Source organism: Lolium perenne, chromosome 4 (assembly GCF_019359855.2).
Source record: "Lolium perenne isolate Kyuss_39 chromosome 4, Kyuss_2.0, whole genome shotgun sequence".
NCBI lineage: Eukaryota > Viridiplantae > Streptophyta > Magnoliopsida > Poales > Poaceae > Lolium > Lolium perenne.
In genome coordinates this window covers 23,299,392-23,326,983 of record NC_067247.2, presented here as the reverse complement: position 1 = coordinate 23,326,983, position 27,592 = coordinate 23,299,392, and the positions used below count along the sequence as shown (strand labels likewise).

Sequence of the window (27,592 nt, the reverse complement as noted above, 5' to 3'; positions counted from 1 at the left end):
ACCAACGTCACATTAAGCGACTTCAACGGCCAAGCCTCAGAAACGCAAGGCGTTCTGAACGTGGATCTAACCGTAGGCCGAAAAACCATCCCTACATCGTTCTTCATCGTTGACAGCAAAAGCACCTACGCTGTCCTGCTAGGGAGGGATTGGATTCATGCCAACTGCTGCATTCCATCTACAATGCACCAGTGCCTGATACAGTGGGATGGAGATGAAGTGGAGGTCATGCATGCAGATGACTCGATCGAGATCTCATTAGCTTGCATGAACATTTGGGACGCAGACGACCAAGAGCCGATCTCTGGAGTCAGTTTGGACGGCTGCGAGCGCATCGAAGCTACAAAAAAACGGGGTGAGGCTGGTCTTATCCACCAGCCTGACAGAGTAGCAAGAGCAAAGTCAATGGACGCACGTGGCAAGGCCGATCCCGGCGATCGGCCCCAAAAAATAGAAAGCAATGATCTCACCTCAAGTATGTCACGTAGTCGTAGTAGGGAGACTCCTTCCCGTAGTAGAGCACGAATAAGTTGTAAAACTTCATTGAGCAATGCAATCAAAAAGGGGGCCGATTCCAGCAATCGGCCCAAATTATCCTTAACATACGTTTTGCCTGTGTTCAGCATCGATCTAGCAGGCGACGGAAAACTAGGATATGGGTTTACATCGGCTGATGAGCTAGAAGAGATTGACATTGGTCCTGGGGATAAGCCACGACCAACATTTATCAGCAAAAAGTTGGATCCGCATCTGAGGGGTCTGATGATAGCTTTGTTGAAAGAATACCCAGATTGTTTTGCCTGGGATTACACAGAGATGCCCGGTTTAGACAAGAGCATCATTGAAGATCGGCTCCCTCTTAAGAAAGGATTTCGGCCGTTCTAGCAGCGAGCACGACAGATGAAAGCCGAAAATCTAGAAGAAGTCAAGAAAGAGATCGAGAAAATGTTGAACGCCGGTTTCATCGGGCCATGCAGGTACGCTGAGTGGATTTCTAGTATCGTACCTGTAGAGAAAAAGGACGGCCGATGGCGCGTCGCCATAGATTTTTGGGATCTCAATAGAGCCACTCCAAAGGATGAGTATCCAATGCCGGTAGCAGAGACATTATTCAATGCAGCTGCTGGTCATAAGGTTTTAAGTTTCATGGATGGCAATGCCGGTTATAACCAAATTTTTATGGCTCCAGAAGATATACACAAGACTGATTCAGAGTACCAGGTTCGGTCGGCTTGTTTGAGTATGTAGTCATGACATTTGGACTAAAAAATGCCGGCCCATGACATTCAGAGCAAGCATTTGATGAGATTAAAGAGTATCTAATGAAGCCACCTGTGTTGGTTCCGCCCCAGCAAGACAGACCATTCTATATTTATTTGTCAGTAGCGAGCACTTCCATCGCTTCAGTGGTGGTGCAAGTTTATGATGGTCTGGAGAGAGTCGCTTTCTACCTCAGCAGACGGATGTTGGATGCAGAGACTAGGTACCCTGAGATCGAGAAATTGTGCCTCTGCCTATTTTTTTACCTGCACCAAGCTTCGTCACATCCTGCTGACAGCGGAGATTATCATCATATGCAAATCAGATGTCATCAAACATATGCTGTCGGCTCCTGTGTTGAAAGGCCGACTCGGTAAGTGGATGTGTGCACTATTGGAATTTGATCTCCGGTATCAGCCTACGAAAGCAGTCAAGGGACAGGCGTTGGCCGATCTTATTGCTGAACGAATCAACACTGATATAGCAGCATTGTCTGTACGTGCATGGGCCATGTTTTTCGATGGATCGGCTTGCGACGATGGTTGTGGCATCGGCATTCTACTCATGTCGCCCCGGGGGGCAACATTTTCCTTCTCCATCAGGCTACTTACCCCTTGCACCAACAATGTCGCTGAGTATGAAGCCATACGCAAGGGAATGGAGTTGCTTATAGAAGCCGGGGCAGAAGCAGTGGAACTTTTTGGAGACTCAAAATTAGTGATTTCTCAACTCACGGAGGAATACAAATGTGAGAGCGAGTCGCTCTTCCCATTATGGATGCAATGCCGTGAACTGATGACACAATTCAGGTACATAAACTTCAATTGGATCCCGAGGTCGCAAAATACCGAGGCCAACGATCTCGCCCAGATGGTGCTTGCGCACAGTTGACGTGGGCGTAGTAGCTTCCTTGTGACGGTAAAGCACTCGTCCGTTGGGAACCCCAAGAGGAAGGTATGATGTGTACAGCAGCAAGTTTTCCCTCAGTAAGAAATCAAGGTTTATCGAACCAGTAGGAGCCAAGAAGCACGTTGAAGGTTGTTGGTGACGGAGTGTAGTGCGGCGCAACACCAGTGATTCCGGCGCCAACGTGGAACCTGCACAACACAACCAAAGTACTTTGTCCCAACGAAACAGTGAGGTTGTCAATCTCACCGGCTTGCTGTAACAAAGGATTAGATGTATAGTGTGGATGATGATTGTTTGCAGAGAACAGTAGAACAAGTATTGCAGTAGATTGTATTCGATTAAAAGAATGGACCGGGGTCCACAGTTCACTAGAGGTGTCTCTCCCATAAGATAAATAGCATGTTGGGTGAACAAATTACAGTTGGGCAATTGACAAATAGAGAGGGCATGACAATGCACATACATGACATGATGAGTATTGTGAGATTCAATTGGGCATTACGACAAAGTACATAGACCGCTATCCAGCATGCATCTATGCCTAAAAAGTCCACTTTCAGGTTATCATCCGAACCCCTTCCAGTATTAAGTTGCAAACAACAGACAATTGCATTAAGTATGGTGCGTAATGTAATCAATAACTACATCCTCGGACATAGCATCAATGTTTTATCCCTAGTGGCAACAGCACATCCACAACCTTAGAACTTTCTGTCACTGTCCCAGATTTAATGGAGGCATGAACCCACTATCGAGCATAAATACTCCCTCTTGGAGTTAAGAGCAAAAACTTGGCCAGAGCCTCTACTAACAACGGAGAGCATGCAAGATCATAAACAACACATAGGTAATAGATTGATAATCAACATAACATAGTATTCTCTATCCATCGGATCCCAACAAACACAACATATAGCATTACAGATAGATGATCTTGATCATGTTAGGCAGCTCACAAGATCCGACAATGAAGCACATGAGGAGAAGACAACCATCTAGCTACTGCTATGGACCCATAGTCCAGGGGTGAACTACTCACTCATCAATCCGGAGGCGACCATGGCGGTGTAGAGTCCTCCGGGAGATGATTCCCCTCTCCGGCAGGGTGCCGGAGGCGATCTCCTGAATCCCCCGAGATGGGATTGGCGGCGGCGGCGTCTCTGGAAGGTTTTCCGTATCGTGGCTCTCGGTACTGGGGGTTTCGCGACGGAGGCTTTAAGTAGGCGGAAGGGCAGGTCAAAGGGCGTCACGGGGGCCCCACACGCCAGGGCCGCGCGGGCCCTATGCTGGCCGCGCCGCCCTAGTGTGGCGGCGCCCCGTGGCCCCACTTCGTCTTCTCTTCGGTCTTCTGGAAGCTTCGTGGCAAAATAGGCCCCTGGGCGTTGATTTCGTCCAATTCCGAGAATATTTCCTTACTAGGATTTCTGAAACCAAAAACAGCAGAAACAAAGAATCGGCTCTTCGGCATCTCGTTAATAGGTTAGTGCCGGAAAATGCATAAATATGACATATAATGTGTATAAAACATGTGAGTATCATCATAAAAGTAGCATGGAACATAAGAAATTATAGATACGTTTGAGACGTATCAAGCATCCCCAAGCTTAGTTCCTACTCGTCCCGAGTAGGTAAACGATAACAAAGATAATTTCTTACTGACAATGCTACCAACATAATCTTGATCAATACTATTGTAAGCACATGTAATGAATGCAGCGATTTGAAAAAATGGTAAATGACATGAGTAAACAATTGAATCATAAAGCAAAGACTTTTCATGAATAGTACTTCAAGACAAGCATCAATAAGTCTTGCATAAGAGTTAACTCATAAAGCAATAATTCAAAGTAAGGGTGTTGAAGCAACACAAAGGAAGATGAAGTTTCAGCGGTTGCTTTCAACTTGTAACATGTGTATCTCATGGATATTGTCAATGTAAAGTAATATAACAAGTGCAATATGCAAGTATGTAGGAATCAATGCACAGTTCACACAAGTGTTTGCTTCTTGAGGTGGAGAGAGATAGGTGAACTGACTCAACATAAAAGTAAAAGAATGGCCCTTCACAGAGGGAAGCATTGATTGCTATATTTGTGCTAGAGCTTTGGTTTTGAAAACAAGAAACAATTTTGTCAACGGTAGTAATAAAGCATATGAGTTATGTAAATTATATCCTACAAGTTGCAAGCCTCATGCATAGTATACTAATAGTGCCCGCACCTTGTCCTAATTAGCTTGGATTACCGGGATTATCATCGCAATACACATGTTTTAACCAAGTGTCACAAAGGGGTACCTCTATGCCGCCTGTACATAGGTCTAAGGAGAAAGTTCGCATTGGATTTCTCGCTTTTGATTATTCTCAACTTAGACATCCATACCGGGACAACATAGACAACAGATAATGGACTCCTCTTTAATGCATAAGCATGTAGCAACAATTAATGTTCTCATATGAGATTGAGGATATATGTCCAAAACTGAAACTTCCACCATGATTCATGGCTTTAGTTAGCGGCCCAATGTTCTTCTCTAACATTATGCATGCTCTAACCATTAAATGAGTGGTAAATCTCCCTTACTTCAGACAAGACGAACATGCATAGCAACTCACATGATATTCAACAAAGAGTAGTTGATGGCGTCCCCAGGAACATGGTTATCGCACAACAAGCAACTTAATAAGAGATAAAGTGCATAAGTACATATTCAATACCACAATAGTTTTTAAGCTATTTGTCCCATGAGCTATATATTGCAAAGATAAAGAATGGAAATTTTAAAGGTAGCACTCAAGCAATTTACTTTGGAATGGCGGAGAAATACCATGTGGTAGGTAGGTATGGTGGACACAAATGGCATAGTGGTTGGCTCAAGGATTTTGGATGCATGAGAAGTATTCCCTCTCGATACAAGGTTTAGGCTAGCAAGGTTATTTGAAACAAACACAAGGATGAAGCGGTGCAGCAAAACTCGCATAAAAGACATATTGTAAACATTATAAGACTCTATACCGTCTTCCTTGTTGTTCAAACTCAATACTAGAAATTATCTAGACCTTAGAGAAACCAAACATGCAAATCAGATTTTAGCATGCTCTATGTATTTCTTCATTAATAGGTGCAAAGTATATGATGCAAGAGCTTAAATATGAGCACAACAATTGCCAAGTATCACATTATTCAAGATATTATACCAATTACCACATATATCATTCTCCAATTCCAACCATATAACAATTTAACGAAGAAGAAACTTTCGCCATGAATACTATGAGTAAAGCCTAAGGACATATTTGTCCATATGCAACAACGGAGCGTGTCTCTCTCCCACACAATGAATGCTAGGATCCATTTTATTCAAACAAAACAAAAACAAAAACAAACCGACGCTCCAAGCAAAGTACATAAGATGTGACGGAATAAAAATATAGTTTCAGGGGAGGAACCTGATAATGTTGTCGATGAAGAAGGGGATGCCTTGGGCATCCCCAAGCTTAGACGCTTGAGTCTTCTTGATATATGCAGGGGTGAACCACCGGGACATCCCCAAGCTTAGAGCTTTCACTCTCCTTGATCATATTGTATCATCCTCCTCTCTTGATCCTTGAAAACTTCCTCCACACCAAACTCAAAACAAACTCATTAGAGGGTTAGTGCATAATCAAAATTCACATATTCATAGGTAACACAATCATTCTTTATACTTCTGGACATTGCACAAAGCTACTGAAATTCAACGGAATCGAAAAAATCCATCAAGCATGGCAAAACAGGCAATGCGAAATAAAAGGCAGAATCTGTCAAAACAGAACAGTTCGTAAAGACGTATTTTTAACAGGCACCATACTTGCTCAGATGAGAAAACTTAAAACTAATGAAAGTTGCGTACATATCTGAGGATCACTCAAGTAAATTGGCATAATTTTCTGAGTTACCTACAGAGAATTAGACCCAGATTCGTGACAGCAAAGAAAACTGTTTCTGCGCAGTAATCCAAATCTAGTATCATACTTCTATTAGAGACTTTACTTGGCACAACAATGCAATAAAACTAAGATAAGGAGAGGTTGCTACAGTAGTAAAAAACTTCCAAGACTCAAATATAAAACAAAAGTACTGTAGTAAAAATATGGGTTGTCTCCCATAAGCGCTTTTCTTTAACGCCTTTCAGCTAGGCGCAGAAAGTGTGTATCAAGTGTTATCAAGAGATGGTGTATCAACCTTACCTTGGGCTTTGCCCTTACCTTTCTTGTTCTTTTTCTTACCCTTTGATTTAGGGAATATATGTCTTCCCCCTGGTGTAGAGGTGAATTTCATGGTGCCTTCTCCCATATCTATGACTGCTCCCAATAGTTTCAGCAGGGATCTTCCAAGTGTGATTTGTCCTGTTCCTACACATTCAATAACAAGATAATCAATGGATATTGTTCTTCCAAGAATGGTTGTATGCACACCTGCAGCTATTCCCTTAGGGTTTATAACAGAGTTATCAATAAGAGTTATTCCTTCTCCCCCTTCGACGAAATCCCAAAGTTTCAAAGATTCATGAATACTCTTAGGCATTAGGCAAAATTCAGACATAATATCACAATTGGCATGAAGAGTTTGGTCACCGATAACAATTTTAATAGTAGGACCCCATAATGAAGGTTCAGAGTTCACTAAAACTTGATCAAGACGGTTACGAACATATCTATAATTTTCATTCAAGCGAGATGAACTTGTCTCAAGAGTGTTTAATCTATTATAAATGTTAATAAGGGCTGAATCAAAGTTATTAGCTGAATCATGTGATGCAACCAATTTTTTTATGGCATTAAAAGCTTGATCCCCATTGCAATGAAGGAAATCTCCTCCCACTAAAGCATCCAAAGCATATCTATAGCGAATCATAAGCCCAAAATAAAAGTTACTAAGGAGTAAACTTAGAGTCATTTGTGGTTCAGTTTTGCGATAAGAAGTAAAAATTCTGGACCAAGCATCTTTAAAACTCTCCTCATCCCCTTGTTTAAAAGTGAAGACTAATTCTTCAGGTGAAGAAGTAACAAGTGCAGAACTAGACATGGTAAAAAAAATAAAATGCAAGTAACTAATTTTTTTTTTGTGTTTTTGATATAGCAAACAAGATAGTAAATAAAGTAAAACTAGCAACTAATTTTTTTGTGTTTTGATTTAGTGCAGCAAACAAAGTAGTAAATAAAGTAAAGCAAGACAAAAACAAAGTAAAGAGATTGGATTGTGAAGACTCCCCTTGCAGCGTGTCTTGATCTCCCCGGGAACGGCGCCAGAAAAAGAGCTGCTTGCGCACAGTTGACGTGGGCGTAGTAGCTTCCTTGTGACGGTAAAGCACTCGTCCGTTGGGAACCCCAAGAGGAAGGTATGATGTGTACAGCAGCAAGTTTTCCCTCAGTAAGAAACCAAGGTTTATCGAACCAGTAGGAGCCAAGAAGCACGTTGAAGGTTGTTGGTGACGGAGTGTAGTGCGGCGCAACACCAGGGATTCCGGCGCCAACGTGGAACCTGCACAACACAACCAAAGTACTTTGTCCCAACGAAACAGTGAGGTTGTCAATCTCACCGGCTTGCTGTAACAAAGGATTAGATGTATAGTGTGGATGATGATTGTTTGCGGAGAACAGTAGAACAAGTATTGCAGTAGATTGTATTCGATTAAAAGAATGGACCGGGGTCCACAGTTCACTAGAGGTGTCTCTCCCATAAGATAAATAGCATGTTGGGTGAACAAATTACAGTTGGGCAATTGACAAATAGAGAGGGCATGACAATGCACATACATGACATGATGAGTATTGTGAGATTCAATTGGGCATTACGACAAAGTACATAGACCGCTATCCAGCATGCATCTATGCCTAAAAAGTCCACTTTCAGGTTATCATCCGAACCCCTTCCAGTATTAAGTTGCAAACAACAGACAATTGCATTAAGTATGGTGCGTAATGTAATCAATAACTACATCCTCGGACATAGCATCAATATTTTATCCCTAGTGGCAACAGCACATCCACAACCTTAGAACTTTCTGTCACTGTCCCAGATTTAATGGAGGCATGAACCCACTATCGAGCATAAATACTCCCTCTTGGAGTTAAGAGCAAAAACTTGGCCAGAGCCTCTACTAACAACAGAGAGCATGCAAGATCATAAACAACACATAGGTAATAGATTGATAATCAACATAACATAGTATTCTCTATCCATCGGATCCCAACAAACACAACATATAGCATTACAGATAGATGATCTTGATCATGTTAGGCAGCTCACAAGATCCGACAATGAAGCACATGAGGAGAAGACAACCATCTAGCTACTGCTATGGACCCATAGTCCAGGGATGAACTACTCACTCATCAATCCGGAGGCGACCATGGCGGTGTAGAGTCCCCCGGGAGATGATTCCCCTCTCCAGCAGGGTGCCGGAGGCGATCTCCTGAATCCCTCGAGATGGGATTGGCGGCGGCGGCGTCTCTGGAAGGTTTTCCGTATCGTGGCTCTCGGTACTGGGGGTTTCGCGACGGAGGCTTTAAGTAGGCGGAAGGGCAGGTCAAAGGGCGTCACGGGGGCCCCACACGCCAGGGCCGCGCGGGCCCTATGCTGGCCGCGCCGCCCTAGTGTGGCGGCGCCCCGTGGCCCCACTTCGTCTTCTCTTCGGTCTTCTGGAAGCTTCGTGGCAAAATAGGCCCCTGGGCGTTGATTTCGTCCAATTCCGAGAATATTTCCTTACTAGGATTTCTGAAACCAAAAACAGCAGAAAACAACAACTGGCTCTTCGGCATCTCGTTAATAGGTTAGTGCCGGAAAATGCATAAATATGACATATAATGTGTATAAAACATGTGAGTATCATCATAAAAGTAGCATGGAACATAAGAAATTATAGATACGTTTGAGACGTATCAGATGGCATCAGGCTACAAGGACGTCGCAGAAGGAGCCGATGTTCAGGTGCAGTTCCTGGAACCGGATGACTGGAGAGCCGATATCTTCCACTACTTGAAAGATCCGGCTCGGGGGGCACCTAAACGGATAAGGTACAAGGCCATGAAGTATGTCCTTATAGGAGATGACATGTTCTACAGGACTTTGGAGAGGTTACTTCTCAAATGTCTGGGACCAGCCGAGTCAAATCGGCTCTTACACGAGGTACAGGAAGGCGCCTGTGGAACCCACCAATCGGCTCATAAAATGAAATGGTTGATTAGGCGATCGGGGTTTTACTGGCCCACCATGCTTGAGGATTGCTTTAGGTACTATAAAGGGTGTCAAGCGTGTCAGATGTTTGGGAAAATTCAGACGGTTCCCGCATCAACAATGAACCCTATCATCAAGCCTTGGCCGTTTAGAGGTTGGGGCATGGATATGATCGGCAAAATCAATCCTCCATCGAGCAAAGGCCACGTGTGGATTTTGGCCATTACAGATTACTTCACTAAATGGGTGGAGGCCGTCCCTATGAAGTCAGTAAAATCGGAAGATGTTATCAATTTTGTGAAAGAACATGTCATTCATAGGTTCGGGATTCCCCAGACTATCACGACCGATGGAGGTTCGGTCTTCATTTCTAAAGAGTTTAGAAAGTTCCACGAGGACATAGGAATCAAACTGATCTGATCGTCTCCATACTATGCTTAAGCAAATGGGCAAGCTGAAGCGTCCAACCAGAGCCTTATCAAGCTGATTAAGAGGAAAGTCGACGAGCACCCTAGACATTGGCATGAGGTACTGTTAGAGGCTTTGTGGGCTTATCGCATGTCATGTCATGGAGCAATAAAAACCTCGCCATACCATCTGGTCTATGGACAAGAAGCCGTATTGCCCTGGGAAATTACGGCTGGATCGAGACGTGTTACGTTTCAGAATGATTTGACAACTGAAGAATATGCAACCCTGATGAGTGATAGCATTGATGATCTGACAGAACTCAGACTTTGGTCGCTTGAGAAAATTAAAGAGAACAAAGCCAAGGTAGGTCGCGCATACAATAAGAAGGTGAGACCAAAGGAGTTCCATGTAGGTGATCTGGTATGGGAAGCTGTATTGCCATTGGGGACTAAGGATCCAGTGTATGGTAAATGGTCTCCAAATTGGCACGGGCCGTACAGAGTCGACCAAGTTTTGAAGGGTAACGCATACATGCTCGAGGAGCTGAACGGTGTTAAATTTCCAGTGGCCGTCAATGGTCAGCATCTCAAGAAATATTTCCCAAGCATGTGGGATGACGGACAGTGAAATATGGGGGCCGATGCATGAAATCGGCCAGTAAAAAAATATATACAAAGCAACAGGACACAAAGTACAGCCGATGCACAGACATCGACTTTAGACTAAAAAGCCGATGCACAGCCATCGACTCTAGAGGTACAAGCTGCCACATGGACATGCCCTACTGAAGGAATGCCTCGAAGGCATGAAGGGCGTTAGCACGGACACGATCCACCTCGGCGATCTCGGCCTCATCATCCTCGTCCTTGCCTGTCACTAACTGTTTGTTCAGGGCACGTATCTCTGCCAGATCAGTCTTCAGTTCAGCTTTGAGGCCTTCTGCTTCCTTTTGGGAGTGGGCAATAAGAGCTTCCTTGTCATGGATAAGTTGTTTGGTTGCCCGGACCCTCTCTTCAAGGTCCTCCAACTCCTTTCGCAAGGTCTCAAGTTCGGCGGTGCTGACAGAGGTGTCAGTTTTGGCGTCCAAAGCTGCCTTTTTCTCATTAAGCCGCTGACATTTGTCTGCAATATCGGCTTTCAGAGGAAGTTGGGCGTGGCGTAGGTCGATTCTCTGACGAGCCAACTTCACCCTTGACCTGTAGGCAGACAGAGTCACAACTGGCCAGAGTTTCACCTGCAGCGTTACCGGGAGGTGGGGCTGGATTTCTTCAAGGATGTTCTTCACTTCCTCGGGGTCTTCGACCAACGTCTCGATCAAGGAGGAAAGCAGGGCTTTGAGACGCTGGAATTGAACAAGGATAGCGCTGGGTCCTGGTTCATCGCAGGCCGTAGAAGGAGCTGGTTCGATGGACTCAGGATCGAACGATAGCAAGCCCGAGAGGTCACAACCCTGACAAATGACAAGAGCAGCGTCAGTATGAAGACCAAGGGAAGGGCAAGCCAAACAAAGGGAGTTTACCTCTCCTAAGATCAGAGGGACAGCCGATGATGAAGCAATCGGTTCTTGTGTTTTTTGCTTGGGGCTTGGCCAAGTTGGCAACCTGGTCAGCGTCACCTTTAGAGGTTGCTACATCCAGGTCTACGGAGGGCATCAGTACTTCCTCGACTTCCCCACTAGAAGTGTCATCAGTCTGCAAAGGAGGTGGTGAGCCGATGTGAGCAGCAATGAATTAGCAGGAGAGATGAGCCAGGGAGAGTTGGAGGGCAATTACATTTGAAGCCTCTTGGTTTGATGAAGGGGCTTGCGGTTCCTTTCGAGCTCTCTTGATGCATCGGCTCTTTGTGCGTAGACCTCCCTGCCCTGCTTTGATTGGAACTTGGGGGGCAGCAGGTTCAGGGGTTGACCTTTTCTTGGAAACCGATGGTAGCAAATCTGGCTGGCTCTGCATGGTCGTTTTCCTAGAGTTGCCCGAGCTCGAATCCCTTCGGCTGGACTACGTTTCCTCGCTGGAGTTGTCTTCGGTGGAGGCCTATGAAGGTAGAGTTAGTAAGCACAAGCATGCTGCAGAAGCCTAGAAGGATAAATGAAATCAGTCAGGGCATGGACCAGCTTACGTGCAAGTTTTCTTGATCTGGAGAAGGGTTCCGGCGCTTCAATGTTTTCCTGGCGGCTACTTTTCTCACTGCCGATCTCGCCTTAATTGGGGCTCGAGGGGCAGCTGGCCCGGAAGAGACTCTGCTCTTGGAAGCCGATTTTGGTGAAATCGGCTGGCTCTGCATCACGACCTTTTTTAAGGGTGGCGAGCTTTTGTAGAAGAGGACCACCGGAGCCGGTGGAAGGAATTCAAAGGGGGAGCCGTCATCACGAACAGGTTAGGGACCATCCTGTTGCTGCAAAGAGTCAGAGCAATCAGAGCAAGGTTATAAAAAATCATTGTAAGCCATTGCAAGAAAATTTGTGAGTGGTGGTACCTGTTCTGCAGGGATATCATATTCAGTATCAAGTTGTTTCAGCAATGGTCCCAGAGCTCTCCTGAAGGTATGGGTCTTCCACATTGACCACTAGGTCTCAAAACCATCAGTTGATGAGGTGAAAGAGAGGTTGTGAGGGATTGGGATGGTTAGAGCATCAAAGAAAGAGTAACACCTCTGACCTGTGAGGACATCAGGCAACTCAGCTCTGCTCTCTGTTAGGTGGTGGAGGAAGAAATGAGGAGACACCTGCCCAAGACCAAACTGCCGGGCTGCTACGACCGGCTGGTAAGACTCATAACCAGGTTTGATGATCCTGTTTGAGGTGCTCATGCCAACTGGAAGGAAGCAGGGACGGATCATGATGGAATACAACTGCCGGGTGCTGGCGTCATTGGCAAAGCTGTCTAGCCTAAAGGAGACTGGATTTTCAAAATTTTCAGACTCCTTGTAAGGAAAGAAGAGAGGGTTGTCCAGGCCTTGGTAGAAAGTTCTGAACCATTCTGATGCTTCCTTGGGGATCAGTTTACTACCTGGAAGGCTATACAGAGCTTGGCCGTAGCTAGTGCATCGGATTGGCTTCCCATTAGCATTTGGAAAGGTGCAGGTGGCCAAAGATGGGAAGTTTGGGATGTGGTTCTGGAAATACAGCTGAGCCCATAGCTGAATAAACCACCAGGGGCCTCCTGTTTTGACTGTCTTTTGGGAGAACAGGTTGACAGACATCAGTTGGAGATATCGATAGACTTCTCCAAGGAACAGCTTGCCGATGCCAAGCTGAGTGCCTCTAGCAGGTTCGTAGGCTAAAGGAAGGTAATTCTTGGTTGGGGCAAGTGAAGGGCCACAAAATATGAAGTGTTCCAGCCAGAAGTTTAGGAAGGCCGTGTGTTCTTTCTCTGTTACGGGGCCTTTGGTTTTCATGTGGCGTCTAAGGTAGGCACCCCAGTTAGTACACTCTGTTTTGGAAGAGAGTTTGAAAGGAACCTTTGGCAGCATAAAAGCAGAGGGGCTGGGGGATGAAATGTCTAGACCAGTGATCATGGCCACATCCAGCAGAGTTGGTGTCATGGGGCCTTGGCCAAACATGAAATAGTTCAGAGCATCAGACCAAAAGTAGCCGATGGTTTTCAGAAGATTTTCATGTTTCTCAAGGGGAGATAATGACAAAGATAAAGCATCGGCTATTCCTGTGGTTTCCCATTTGGCTTGGTGAGTTTTGGATACTCTACTGTACCAAGAAACCCAATCTTCAGGAGGATTAGGCCAGGCTCATAAACAGTCGGCCCAAGAGGTTAGGTCTAAGTGCTGGTTCACGAAGGCAATCCTATTGGCCTCGCAAGAAATCAAATGGGTAGGACTCTCGGTAGAACGGGGGCCAAGGCAAAGAGAATTCGGAAGAGAAGGATGCGGCAACAGAATGTCTGATACCTAAAATTAATGGTGAAATAAGGCATTAATTCAGGAGTTTGCCGTTAATTCTAACACTATGCTCGGATGGTGAGGAGCAGTTAAGGATTACCTTCAGGCCAGAGACCGTAGCGTTGGCGCTGGATGATTCCGCCATCAGATTCACTGTAGAGTTGAATCTGCACGATTGGGATCTGGGATTCGCGTGGCTGTGAGTTGAACCTGTTCGATGGGCGATTTGGGGATCTGAGTTTGCTCCCTCAGACAAGGGTCGCAGGTTACCGTTTGAATAGGCAACTGAGTTGGCCTTACTCACGTTCTATGGTAAAGGACCGATGCGTTGCCATCGGCTCTTTGAGCGTTGACCTAGTTTGACAATCGGCAAAATCAATACGAAAATATTCTTCATTGATAGAGAGGGTTTTTTACAAAGAAGAGCCGATTGCTCACAAAAGGAAGAACAAAAGAAGGATCTACTGCCTAATCTACTACTACTAATCCTATGCTAGTAGATTCTAATCTAAGGGCCGTCGCTGCCCTCGTCGTCGCCGTCGTAGCTGCCGTCAGCGCTGCTGCCGGCGGAGTCCTCGTCGCTGCTGCCGAAGCCCTCGGCAGGAGCTTCGTCTTCCTCCTCCTCCTCGTCGTCGTCGTCGTCCTCCGACCCGGCGCGGAAGCGCTTCGCCGGCGGGTACTCGTCGGAGGAGGCGTCATCCTCTTCTTCCTCCTCCTCGTCGGAGCAGGTGAAGTCGTCCCAGGAGAAGAGGTCGTTCTCGCTCTCCGCCTCCAGCTCCCCGTCGACGAGGAACTGGAAGTCGTCTTCTCCGTATGTCAAGGACTTGTCATCCTCAGACCAGACGGAGGAATCATGATCCTCCTGGTCCCACTTCGTTGGGGCGAGGACCTCGTGCGCCGCCATCGAGTCCCACTCCGGCGTCGGCTCACGGGAGGAAGAGGATAGGGAGGAAAGACCCGAGGAGGCAGAGGAGGAGGAGGAGTCCATGGTGCAGAGGAGGGCTTTTCGATTGCTAATGAGCAAGGGGATGAAGAAGCGAAGTGCTCGATGCGGTTAAATAAAGGGGATATAGTGGAGATAATTCAATGCTGCGGCGGTTTCCGAGGATGTGGTGCCAAAACTGTCAAATCGTGCAGAGAAGTTGAGAAGGCAAGGCATCATGATGAAAGGATACTGTAGCGGTTCTGCTCTGCCATGTTTGACCCGATGAAGAGAAACATAGTGGTTTTGGAATTATTATTGCCAAAACCACGGGGGCATGTGTTATCGCCAAATTTTGACCACATTGGGAGTCGGGCCGTGATGGAGATGGGCTGGGGGGATATACACCTAAAGAGTTTCTGAATCGGCCTTGGGCGAGAGTTTGGGCTAGATTGCCCGTGTATCTGTAAATTATGGTAGATTATGTGTCGGTTAGAATTAAGAGATAGAGTTTAGCTCGTACGCAGTTGGGTTTATTCCCAAGTTAGAAAGTCTACGGACTATAAATATGTATCTAGGGTTATTGAGAAAGGAGGACGATCACGTTCACAAAAAACACAATCTAGGCGCATCGCCACCCCTTGTTTCAAGGGTTTCTTCCGGGTAAGCGCCATGCTACCTAGATCGCATCTTGCGATCTAGGTAGTATCAGTTTATTCGTTGTTTTGTGTTGCTTGTACTGAAGCTTTGTTGATGGCGAGTAACACCGTTATCATGGATGTGTTGCGGCTAGCATCAATACTTTTACATGTTTGCTTAGCTAGGCTACCTCTACATATCTAGCTGCCTTTGCACCTATCCTAGGTGTAAAGGCAGCAACTTGCTTGGTCTTTATTTAGTAGATCTGATCTGTTATGGTTGTTCCTTGATCTCCAAGGATTAGTTTGATATCCGCATGGTTAGGCCCTGCAAACGGGTTGAATGATCCAGTAGTGCGTAAGGTATGGTTTGCCGATCCTAGAGGAGTTGTTCCGGAAATTGACTCTGTGTTGGTTTTTAGGCCTTTTCTAAGACTAGCTTTCCGTTATCTTCTGTGTCTGCCAGGCTCAACTACGTGTAGGACGTTCCAATTGTGTGGTGAAAACCCTAGACTGTTGTAGGTCGATTTAACTTAATTTTGATAAAGCAGGACCCCCATGTTATTGTAGATCCAATATGAACCATGGGTCGATCGGCTCCTTGAGCCGATTCACAGGGCAACCTGAGAGCCGATCGAGGCTCGGATTTAATGTTTACGTGTCTACCATGCAGGAACCTAATTAAAGCAATCCATCACCTTTCTGACCAGGTATAGGTCAGGTGGCACGCCCTCGCAACAGCCAGGACGTGTGCCGGAGTTTTGCGGGCCGTTGCCCGAGGGACCAGGGCCCACCAGCAGTTCTGGGAGCCTCCCGGCTCTTCGTGTTGCTCGTCGCTGCTCGCCGGTGGGTTTTGGCAGGCAACAATCACTTAATAAAACCACTCTACACTCTCTTGTTGGATGATGAACACCACTATTTGTGTAGGGCTACAAGAGCACCTCAATGCCGGAGTTAACAAGCTCCACAACATTCGATATTCATATTTAAATAACCTTAGAGTGCATGATAGATCAACACAATTATACCAAGTACTAACATAGCATGCACACTGTCACCTTCATACTATGAAAGGAGGAATAGATCACATCAATACCATCATAGTAATAGTTAACTTCATAATCTACAAGAGATCACAATCATAAACTACGCCAAGTACTACATGATGCACACACTGTCACCATTACATCATGGAGGAGGAATAGAGTACTTTAATAACATCACTAGAGTAGCACATAGATGAATAGTGATACAAAACTCATATGAATCTCAATCATGTAAGGCAGCTCATGAGATCATTGTATTGAAGTACATAGGAGAGAGATTAACCACATAGCTACCGGTACAGCCCTTAGCCTCGATGGAGAACTACTCCCTCCTCATGGGAGACAGCAACGTTGATGAAGATGGCGGTGGTGTCGATGGAGATGCCTTCCGGGGGCACTTCCCCGTCCCTGCGGCGTGCCGGAACAGAGACTCCTGTCCCCCAGATCTTGGCTTCGCGATGGCGGCAGCTCTGGAAGGTTTCTCGTACCGTGGCTTCTTCGTATAGGGTTTTCGCGACGGAGGCTTTAAGTAGGCAGAAGGGCGGCGTCAGAAGAGACCTGGGGCCACCAGACACTAGGGCGGCGCCCCCCCTGGGCCGCGCCGCCACCATGTGTGGGCCCCCTGTGGCCCTCCTCTGGTGACTCTCGGGTGTTCTGGAAGCTTCGTGGAATTATAAGATGCTGGGCGTTGATTTCGTCCAATTCCGAGAATATTTCCTTACTAGGATTTCTGAAACCAAAAACAGCAGAAAACAGGAACTGGCACTTCGGCATCTCGTCAATAGGTTAGTTCCGTAAAATGCATCAAAACGATATAAAGTGTGAACAAAACATGTAGGTATTGTCATAAAACAAGCATGGAACATAAGAAATTATCGATACGTCGGAGACGTATCACAAGGGTATAAGAACAATCACACGACAAAGCAGGGTATATGTGGGGCTGTAGGTGGGCTACCTATTTGCACCAATAACAAGCTCTAGCGCTGACCGTAGACAACCAATGAGACTCACACAAGGCGATAAATGTGGCAATGCAACTATATGGATGAAAAGGTTGCAATGCACTCGAGAGACGCTAGTAAAGCTCAACTGGACAGGCAAAAGATTGCTCAACTACATGTGCAATAAAGAAAACTTAGGCCTTCACTTGATTCTACTAGCAGTTCACTTTTTTATTTTTGGAATTTTCTTTTTTATCACACGCAGCGATGTAGCTCTTTTTGCTTCTTTTCAATTTTGTCTTTTTTACTCAACTTCTTGATAACACGGCCAACAGATAATGCAAAACCCTAATGAGCAGCCTGTCGAGCGGTAAAACTAGTCTCTTCAGGGGAAGTTCCTAGTCACTTATATCGAAAGGTTGTGGCTATGGTTTGGACAAACACACTGTATGCTATGTGGACTCAGAGCAACAAAAACTGACGCTAGATGAAAGCGGAAACACAAACCCTAACAATACTATATGGAAGAAAAAGATACACAAAAACAACTACGAAAAGCAACTAAAACTCGAAATTAGTGCAATCTAAGGCTATGGCAAACCCTAACCCTAATATTTTTGGCCTTTTCTGGATAGGAAAACACTCACAACTCAACTATGGGGTGGATTGTGGATGGCTTACCGAGGAAACACTGAGCTCTGATACCAAGATGATAAGGGGTGGCCCGATCTTCTCAGCAAGCAACAGTGGTGATGATGATCACGGGATGAACACAGCGGACATAACTTGATGCTGAAGTGGATAATAACTTGTACGACGCAATGAGATCTCTCGATTGGTCCCTGTCGCCAATGCAGCAGCTCTCAACCATGCAAGATATTCGCAACTCCACACACTTGCGCATGTAGCCGCCGACCACGAAGCGGTAAGTTGCAACCTTCTAATTCCCAATGGAACAATAGATCACACAAGACTTTCAGAATTACACCAAATCAAGGCAATATGGTGTAGGGATTCAATAGAGTTGCAAAGCAATCAACTATGAACTAGGGTTTATCTTAAACGTGGTCTAAACCTAATTTGGGGGCGTCCTGGGCACTTATATAGGGGTTCAGGACGGCCTCAGGTCGAAAAGATACATAGAAAACTGACCCAGATCGGATCTGGTCGAGACAGACTCGGAGTCGGCCGGTCATACGGCCGGTCGACCGGGCATGGGACCGAGCCATCCGGTTGAAACCGGGTCTGGCGCCGGGTGGGAACCGGGCCAGGTGTGTCCTGGCTTACTGGATAGTGCCCGGCTGGCACAAGTGTGGCGTCCGGTCGGCGCCGGGCTGAGCTGGTCTGGCGCCCGGTTGGACCGGGCCTGGGACCGGGCGCGCCGGCGTGGTGGCCGGTCTGACCAGGCCTGGCGCCGGCCTGGACTTCTTCTTCTCCCCTCGCGCATGCCTCCCTCTCCTCCCTCGTGCTTCCATGGGATGTCTTCTTGTCCAGCTTCATGGCCAGCTCCATGTCCAGTTTCACGTCCAGCTTCTTGTCTAGCTGCTCCTCTCCTCCTTGTGCGATGCTTGTTCCTTCTTCATACCTGATCATACATAAGTAATAGGACTTAGGCGGTATAAAGTTCTCATCGATCAAAGTATCACTTAGGAACAAGTTCACCTGTTGTTTAAGTAGTTTCGCACGAGCTCTTGTCATTGGTCCAATCCTGACTTCATTGGACTTGAGCTTCACAGCAGGAACGTCTTCATCTTGCAATGACGGAGGTAGTAGTGTAGTAGGGATATCCTCATCACATGGTGTTTTACCCCTCTTCCATATGAATTCAATGACCCTAATAACACTTAAATTAAAGTTTATATGAAAAAATGACACTCAAATTACTGCATAGTCTTGAGTACTTAAGGTGTTCTTCATACACTCCAATTGAGGTGTTCTTTAGCTCGTTGGATTCTTATGGAAGAGGTCTACAACACCATGGTATTGTGTATTTATTATCTTGTGGCGGAAAATACCACTTTTCCACTCTTCAAATGGCTAAGTCCTGGTGCGTGTAACTCATCCATAATGTTTTCCCTTGGCTTATTTCTGCGTGATTATTCATAAATGTTCAGAACACCTATACACACCAAAGACAAGGAAAGGGATAAAAATCCTAATAAGCTACTCATTGTGCAAAGCTCACATGAAAATGAATGGAAACAAAAAATCATGCATAAATGACATAATAATTTCTAGAATGAGCATGTAATGAGGGATATATAATGAAAAAGCAGGCTTAAAACACTATATAAAATTCTCTCATCAGTCATTTATGCAAGCCGAGTGCAACAATTTTTGTTGTGCATGCGAGCATGTGCTAGCGCGATCATGAGCGGCATCGGTGTTCTAGACATGGTAAAACTTCAGCCATTTTAAGTATTTCAATATACATTACATATGTGTGTATATCTAATGGAACCTCATCCATATGTGCAGGTGCCCCAAGCTTTGGACTAATTCAAGGATCTTGAAGATCCATTCACGTTTTGCCAATGTTAGATGAAGATCAAGAAGTGTCCCAAGTGGGAACTAGGCTATGCTTCATACAAAAAGGGTCTTGAAGTAGAAGAAGTGTGCCAATGAATCATTGGTCATCGATGTTGATTAAGAAGATGTCCCAAACACGGGTGACCCAATTAATGGTGCGGTTCACCAAGGGCCCACAAGGCCACCAAGAAGGATCTCAAGTGTGACCTTTCTTCACTTGCATTGCGCATGAGACGTTGAAGTGGTTGATGGGCGAGAAGGAGGAGGCACATGGAGAAAAAGGTCACTTGTGCTAGCTACATTGACCTGCAAAAGAGGGCTAATTGGAAATTGAATGGAGCGATGCCCAGTCAAGAGCCAGTAAGGTAGAGGCCAAATTGCTCACCGAGGATAACCAGATCATGTTGGCCGACTTGAGCATCATCGACCCGGGAAACCGGGCTTGGTTTGAGAAGAAGATCATACGAGAACATGATGCATGATCTCACATATATATCTCATTTTATTTATTTCATAGAAAACCTGTGTCATTTTGCACTCTGATTCGGTACGCGTAAACTAAGTGATTCCCTCATTAGTGGTGATTTATTTGCTATTTTGTGAGAGTTGCAGGCTTGTGGCACCTACATGGGTACATACCGACCTTCGACGCCTAGCTTGCGTAGTCTCCTCAATTATTTTCTCTCTTGCTGCCTGGTGCGTTCACGGCTTCACGCGCATCAACTTTCTTCTGAACTAGGCCGGCACATCACATGTTCACGGTTGCAAAACCTACCACTCTCGGCACGCAGCGGTTACAGCCGTCCCTCTTTCGGAACCTGACCGTGCCCACGCTACAGCGACGTGTTCAGTAGAGATGCAGGCTACAACCTCACCAGTTTTGGTCTTTTGGAAGAAAAAAATTGTGCTCCAGCATCGTTGCCGCAGCTTATAACCAAGACCGGGCGTGGTCGAGCTCGATCGAAACATCTTGCCTCGCCTAGCTGCCTCCCCTCACTCCAAGTGCCAAAGGACAAGAATCAAGAATGGCAGCGATCACAAGCCTCCTCCTCCTCTCCCTCCTCGTCGCGGCGACGCCGCTCCCAGGCTCCTGCGACGACACTGCAGGCAGCTTCCTGATCCAGTGCTACGAGCCGACGCTCACCACCAACGGCACTGCACTCCGCACGGACCTGCTCCGACTCCTCCGCGCCCTCCCCTCGGCCGCCGCGTCGACGGGCTTCGCGTCCCTGCGCTCCCCCACCGGCGTGGCGTTCGCACGCGGCCTCTGCTTCGGCGAGTCCACGGCGCCGTCCGAGTGCCGACGTTGCCTGTCCGTCGCGGCCAGGAGCCTCGCCTCCGGCTGCGGCGCTACCACCCGCCGCGCCGGCGTCTGGAGCGACCGCTGCTTCGTCGCCTACGCCGACACCGACGCATCCACGCCACGCGAGGACGCCTTCCGGTCGCGCCTCCTCCTCCGGGGCGACGACGCCGTCCCTGTCCCCGGCGCCGACGCGGTGGCGGCATACAAGGACGAGTACTACTTCCATGCTCAGCTGGTCTACATGGCGCAAGTCGCGGCTCAGGGCGCGGCCGACAACATCTCGAGCGCGCGGATGCTGGGCACGGGGGGCGCGACCATGTACGGCGTAGCGCCCGCGATGAGCACGGCGCACGTGCTGGGGCAGTGCGCGAGGGACCGCACGGAGGCGGAGTGCGTCCGGTGCCTGCAGCACTCGGCGCGGGCGGTGGACTGGGACCGCCACGCCGACCGCCACGGCGGCGTCGCGGCAGCGGTGCTGGGCTTCAACTGCTACCTAGCCTTCAACGTCTCCACTGTGCTGCCTCCTCGAGAAACGGGGGACTCCTCGGGCTTCGGTGACCTCTCTCTCTCTCTCACACACACACATCTCAACTGCAATCTTAGAATGGCGCGCCAAAGGATCACAATGAGCTAGCTAATACAGTCTACCTTCTCTTTTCAGTATTGCTTGGTGCCATCCTTGGAGGCATTGCTGGAGCATCAATTCTTATTGTTCTGGTCTATGCCCTCTGCGCTGCCCTTTCTGCTAAACAAGAGAAGACAGATAATGAAGAGAAGAAGAAGGACGACGCTGAAGCAGCAGCAGCGGCAGGAGCTGTTTTCAAATGATATCTGGTGCGAATACTACTACTTTTCTGTTGCTATTTGCATTCTGATTTAAATGCCTTTTTAGTTTGCTAGTATTTAAGCTTTTCTGAAATTAAATTTTAGAACCTGCATGATCATGTGAAAGTGAAAATGCTGTCAAGCAATTTCAGGTTTTTTTTTGTAACTTCTTTTGTTGTTGGGGTATCTTGTGTAGGTTGCATGCAAGGAGAAAGCACCGGATATCTCCTTGCAGCCGCCAGGTACACTAGTACTGACTACTGTCTAGTTGGTTGAACTAAGTTCCATTTGGCATTTTGCAAACTAAAAATGTTTTCTTTTTGTTCTCCTAGATACCTAGATAACATTCAGTATACCTTGACTTCAATTTGATGACATATTTTCATATAAATCTTATGTTTCTTACACATGCCTTAACTACATATTTTCACAGGGGTAACAAGGATGATCAGATCAAGCAACAACAACCCCCAACAACAAGACGCGCTACCGAGCGTGCCTATATATCTGGGGTCGTCGTATATGTGTTTCACGTTTTCCTTCTTAGTGGTTAATGTTTGTGTGGTGTGTATGTGTGTGTGATCGACCAGGAAGTCTATGCGATCTTATGTTTTAGTTTGTTTAGTTATGTGCATATCGGGTACTACTAAGCCAGTAATCCCTTAGTACTTAAGTAAGCAACATTTATGCATGAATGGCACCACACCAGTTGATTCGAACCTCTGAAATGGAGCTGGAAAATGTATTTGATCTGAGCTGCCAAATGGAGATCACTATAAGTAGATAACCTACTACAAAGAGGAGAGGTATCGATCGAAGCGCACGTTCTTGTAATTGTACTCAGGGAGGCGATGGATCGATGAATCACAACGGCCAATATTTATCAGCATCCCCTGCTGGCTGCTGTTGCCGGTGAAGAACTGGATAAATCGATCTGTTCACGCGCATGATGTTCTTGGGCTATGACCAGTGCTACTCGTCGTAGCTTCTCTCTCAGAACTACTTCAACACGGAAGATGCAGAAAGCATTGCGTGCAAATGTGAGCGGATCGCTTCCACGGAAACTAAATCAAGTGTGCAGGCCAAGAGCCATTTTCCTTGCTGCGTTTTTCATGGAGTACTCGTCCATTCCAGTTTCGGCAACACCTTAAAATGAGCTGATCATCAATTTCTTGTCAAATTTCTCTGCCAAGCTCATTATAACAGGACACTTTTATGCTTCTTGCTGGAATGTCACTTTCAGACTCTACAAGGAGCACACTATAGACCTTAGAGCATTTCCAACAGGCGCGCTAAAAGGCTCGCGCGGCAAAAAAACCGCCGATTTGGCGCGCGCGGGCGCTCGCGCGCAGCTCCAGCAGGCGCGGGAAAAAAGCGCGCGCGCTAAAAAGTTTGCCGCGCGTCCGCGTTTGCGCCATCCCGCGCGGGTAATCTGCCGCGTCGGCTGCCGCGCGCGCTATTTAGACGACACGCGCGAAGCGGCGACTGTGACTCCTCCCACGCGTCTTCCTCCCGCGCCTCTCTCTCTCCCGCCGCTCTCCCTCCCGCGCTGCTTCACCTCCGGCCGTTCCCCGACGACGCGAAGATGCCGCCGCGCCGCCGCCCATCCTCCGGCTACCACGGCGTCCGCGCGCGGCCGAGCGGCCGATTTGACGCGGAGATCCGCTCCGGCGAGGAGCGGATTCGTCTCGGCACATTCGACACGGCGCACGAGGCGGCGCGCGCCTACGACGCCGTCGCGTGGCGGCTCGGCCGCTCCCGGCGGTCGTTAAACTTCCACGACATCTACACCCGCGAGCAGGCGGAGATGCTCGCACCGCCGTCGCCCGTCATCACGCAGGAGCAGGCGCGCCGGCGACGCGAGCTGGAGCAGCGTCTCCTCATCGCGGAGCGCGACGAGGCGATGCGCGTCGAGTGGGCGCGGCAGTTCCCCGAAGACCTCGCCGCGATGGAGGCCTTCTACGCGCAGAAGGAGGAGGAGAAGGCGGCGCTCAAGGCGAAGAAGAAGGCGAGCAGCGAGAAGCGCCGCGCCGAGTCCGCCGCGAGGAAGGCGGCGAGGGCCGAGAAGGCGGCGAGGAAGGCGGAGGAGAAGAAGAACGGCGCAGGGCCGTCGACAATCGTTGTGTCCTCCTCCTCCTCCTTCGAGTGGACGTCGATGCCGGTGTCGGAGACGACTCCGAGCACGCACTCGTCGGACTTCGATTGGGACTCCGAGTAGTTAGATTTTCGTTTTCGACTACTATGCCGCGCTGTATCGTTGAACTTTTTAAATATTCGTATTTTCGATCAAATTTTAATCGTTCGGTTGATTAATTTTGAATTTAACGGTCGAAACGCGCTGCAAAATACAGCCTCCGGCGGAGGTGCCTTTTTCCCGCACCAACGCGCGCTGCAAAATGCAGCCTCCAGCGGGGGAAAAATCGCTAGCACGCGCGCCAGCGGTTTGCAGCGCGTCGAAACGGCGGTATAGCGCGCCGCGATATACCGCGCCTGTTGGAGATGCTCTTACATACACACAGCAAGTACCTTGCACAGTCCACGAACAGCTAGCTTCCCTCAAAACATTATAACAAGTGTTAAATTTTTCCAGCCAAGCATGAGATGGAACCATTCCATTCCATGTCATTCTCTCCAACCAAACATAGGGATGGAACCATTTCATTATGGTGGAATGGAACCAGTCCATTACATTGTCATTGCTTCCAAAACCAAACACACCCTTACTACCACTCTATTTGATCTGATGGAATGCAGGGAGCAGGGTCCCGCTGTTGGTACTGCGCACGTCTGAAGCCTCTGAACATTCTGTGAACAGACTGAGCTGACCATCGGCAGTAGCCATTAGCCAGTGATCGACGCTGAGATGTGAAGAAAAAAATGCAGGTTGCTGGGAGGTCTGTGGACTACCATGGTGTGAGCATGCTGACTGTCAGAGTGGCACTAGCAGGTAACCAATGCCATGTGCACCTTCTGTATCTCTCGATCCAAATATGTTCTCTCTGCAAGTCGCCATACGGGTCTCTATCCAAAACCTAAATAACTGATCGGTCTAGAGTGAGGAATTAAGATGAGCTAGCTTGACATCGACATACTCTCGCGTAAAACTCCATACAAATGAAATTGACCGCATTGCATAGGACTCTTTTGCTAGTCTGTCTTAACTCCATAAATTGGTTTCGACATGTTCTCCAAAATCATAATCTAGACTCGCGGAGCAAAATTTGTCCAGTGATTATGGGCGATGCGAATCGCCACACGGCAAGGGAGTATCCCAGGTCGGGATGTGGGCCCTACCTGAATCTTGTGCCGGGATGCTCTTTTCCGACCTTTGTGCCCAGCTTCACTACTTCGTGGTCCCCCATGAAGGGGTCTTGCTTTTTGGTGTGTTGCGCAGATGAGAGGTATGGATCTTGGCCGCAAGGGCGTCCTTTGGTAGGGGCGCGAAACGCCACGACTCCGAGAGGAGGGGTGCGGATCGGTAGTTTGGCACAGCTCCGCGAGTAGGGGCGACAAGACACGAACTGATCAAGACTCATGGGGACGTCAATCGGCGGCGGGGCGGAGCCTTTCCTAGACCTTTTAGGCCTTGTTTTGCACAAGTGGGTTAAATGAGATTTTGGGTATATAAACCCCACAAGGTTGGGTGAAAATACCAGCCACACCGAATCCACTTAATTCCACTCTAATACACTTTCACTTGAATCCCTTACTTCAAGTTTTCTGTTTTGCATAGTATTGTTCCGATTGATCCGACGAGTTTCCATGGGAAACCTTGTTGAGATTATTTCTTCCTATCCCCGACCGCAAAATAGCCTATGGCGTGTTTCCGCGGGTGTCTCGTGGGGCTGGGAATTGACACGCAGAAACCAGTCAACCACTTAACGAGGTGTCGAGGCCTTACCGGTGGAGTGCGGCTCTGCTGGCTTGGGTCACTTGCCTGTTGAGGGGAACAATAGGTTACGACCGGGACCTTCGGCGCTTGGGAGCAAGGTCCAACCAACGTGGGTAGCCAACCTAAGTGGTGTACAGTGCGGCGGGTCTCAGCATAGGAGGTGACACACTATCGCGTTATTCCCGAGAGATAGCCCGGTAGCGCACGAATCGGGAGGCGACATGCCTCGGGGTTCCTCGCGTGGTGAAGCGCGAGAAGGCGGTAAGTCTCAGTAGAGGACATGTGCATGCGGTGACGATGAAATGAGAGAGAGGGGGTAGGAGGAGCTCCTCTCGTCCTCTCCTGGCATACTCTGTCTTGTTGGGCTTGTCTCTTTATACTCCGTCTTGTTGGGCTTGTATCTTCTGATCTGTCCTCCGGATGGGGATTTCCTTGAAAAATTGAATGTGATATTCCAAAGTTCCACACATTTCTATATTTACTAGTAGAATGCCCGTGCTTCGCCACGGCTTCTTGCCTTATGCCTAGTGTTACAATATTATATGACTCCCTACTTTATGCATAGTATCACAAATATTACACGTGTATATAATGCGCGTAAACATTTAGTACATAAAAATAACCATATGATATTTAAAATATCCTAAGATCACATCACATAATTCGGTGTAATGAGTATAAAATGCAACGACCGACACATTATTTCTTATATTATTTATTAAAGCCATGGTCCCTTGACGCGACTAATGTATGCTCGCAACATCAAGAATATTGGCTTCAACTTCATTAGCAAGATACTTGCGTATGTGTATCAAAACTTCCTCCTCAACTCGTAGCCATCCCGCACAAGCAAACTATCGAGTTTGCATGAAACTTCATCCTCAACTCGTAGCCATCCCGCACAAGCAAACTATCGAGTTTGCATGAAGTTTTTTTTTTCATTAAAAATATAAGAATGTGAACATAGGGTACTCACGGTGTAAATTCGATGAACAAATATTTTACCATCCCATGAAAGCATATAAGTAAACATTAAGTAACCAGACAAATTTCTGCAAATAAATGGAAAATATTGTTGCAAATCAAGTTTTTCTTTTGCCGCACATGTAAATATAGAGTACATAACTAATCTAAATTTTAACAACAACTACACCGTCTGACAGAGGAAATAAACATAGAATTTGGATTACTCAAACTTAATCATTGCTTTTTAACATCCTTCTCGTCTTCCACGTACACCAAACATTTTCTCTCTGAATGGCAAGGATGCAATTATCATTGCTTCTCCTTTGTCACTGCCCCTTGGCTTCACCTCTTTCACCGTTATACATATCACCATTTCGCAACATAGTCACATCACTCCAACAAAGCATTCAATATACTTATCGATGTCACCTCACTGACAAAACCGTCATTATACTTTGTATGTGCCAACATTTGCATTCAACTTAAATAGATAAGTCATTAACTTGGCTTGTTAAGCTCAATACGTAATGATAGAACTTGGTTTGGTTCATTAGTTACCGAGTCAGGAGTTACATGCTTCCAACCATAATTTCAACAATCATCATCCCACTTTAGAGAAGAGTAAATCTTGGTGTTTTTCACTCTGACTTGAGTTCTAAAATATCTAACAATTTTCCAAAATATGCAAGGTTCATAAATACATTAGGTTCTATTTTACTCTCCTTCCTTTCTCTTACACATAGCATGAGAGCCAACTTCAACTGATAAGAAACCTCCTAACTCAGGGAGCAATATAGTGAGAGGAGGGCCTGGTACCCCATGCGCTGCTAACCCAATGG

The 27,592-nt window shown here is 47.0% G+C and overlaps 1 protein-coding gene and 1 pseudogene across 1 annotated transcript; both read left to right on the top strand.

Moving 5' to 3' along the window:
* Nucleotides 1–20,670: 20,670 nt before the first annotated feature.
* Nucleotides 20,671–22,519, top strand: LOC127291902 (uncharacterized). The gene is made up of 4 exons (XM_051321216.2): nucleotides 20,671–21,624; nucleotides 21,732–21,904; nucleotides 22,092–22,137; nucleotides 22,329–22,519. The coding sequence occupies exons 1-2, from the start codon at nucleotides 20,793–20,795 to the stop codon at nucleotides 21,896–21,898; spliced, it is 999 nt and encodes a 332-aa protein (XP_051177176.1). The 5' UTR covers nucleotides 20,671–20,792; the 3' UTR covers nucleotides 21,899–21,904; nucleotides 22,092–22,137; nucleotides 22,329–22,519.
* Nucleotides 22,520–23,702: 1,183 nt separating this feature from the next.
* LOC139838868 (uncharacterized) overlaps nucleotides 23,703–27,592 on the top strand; it is a 34,918-nt pseudogene continuing 31,028 nt past the window's right edge.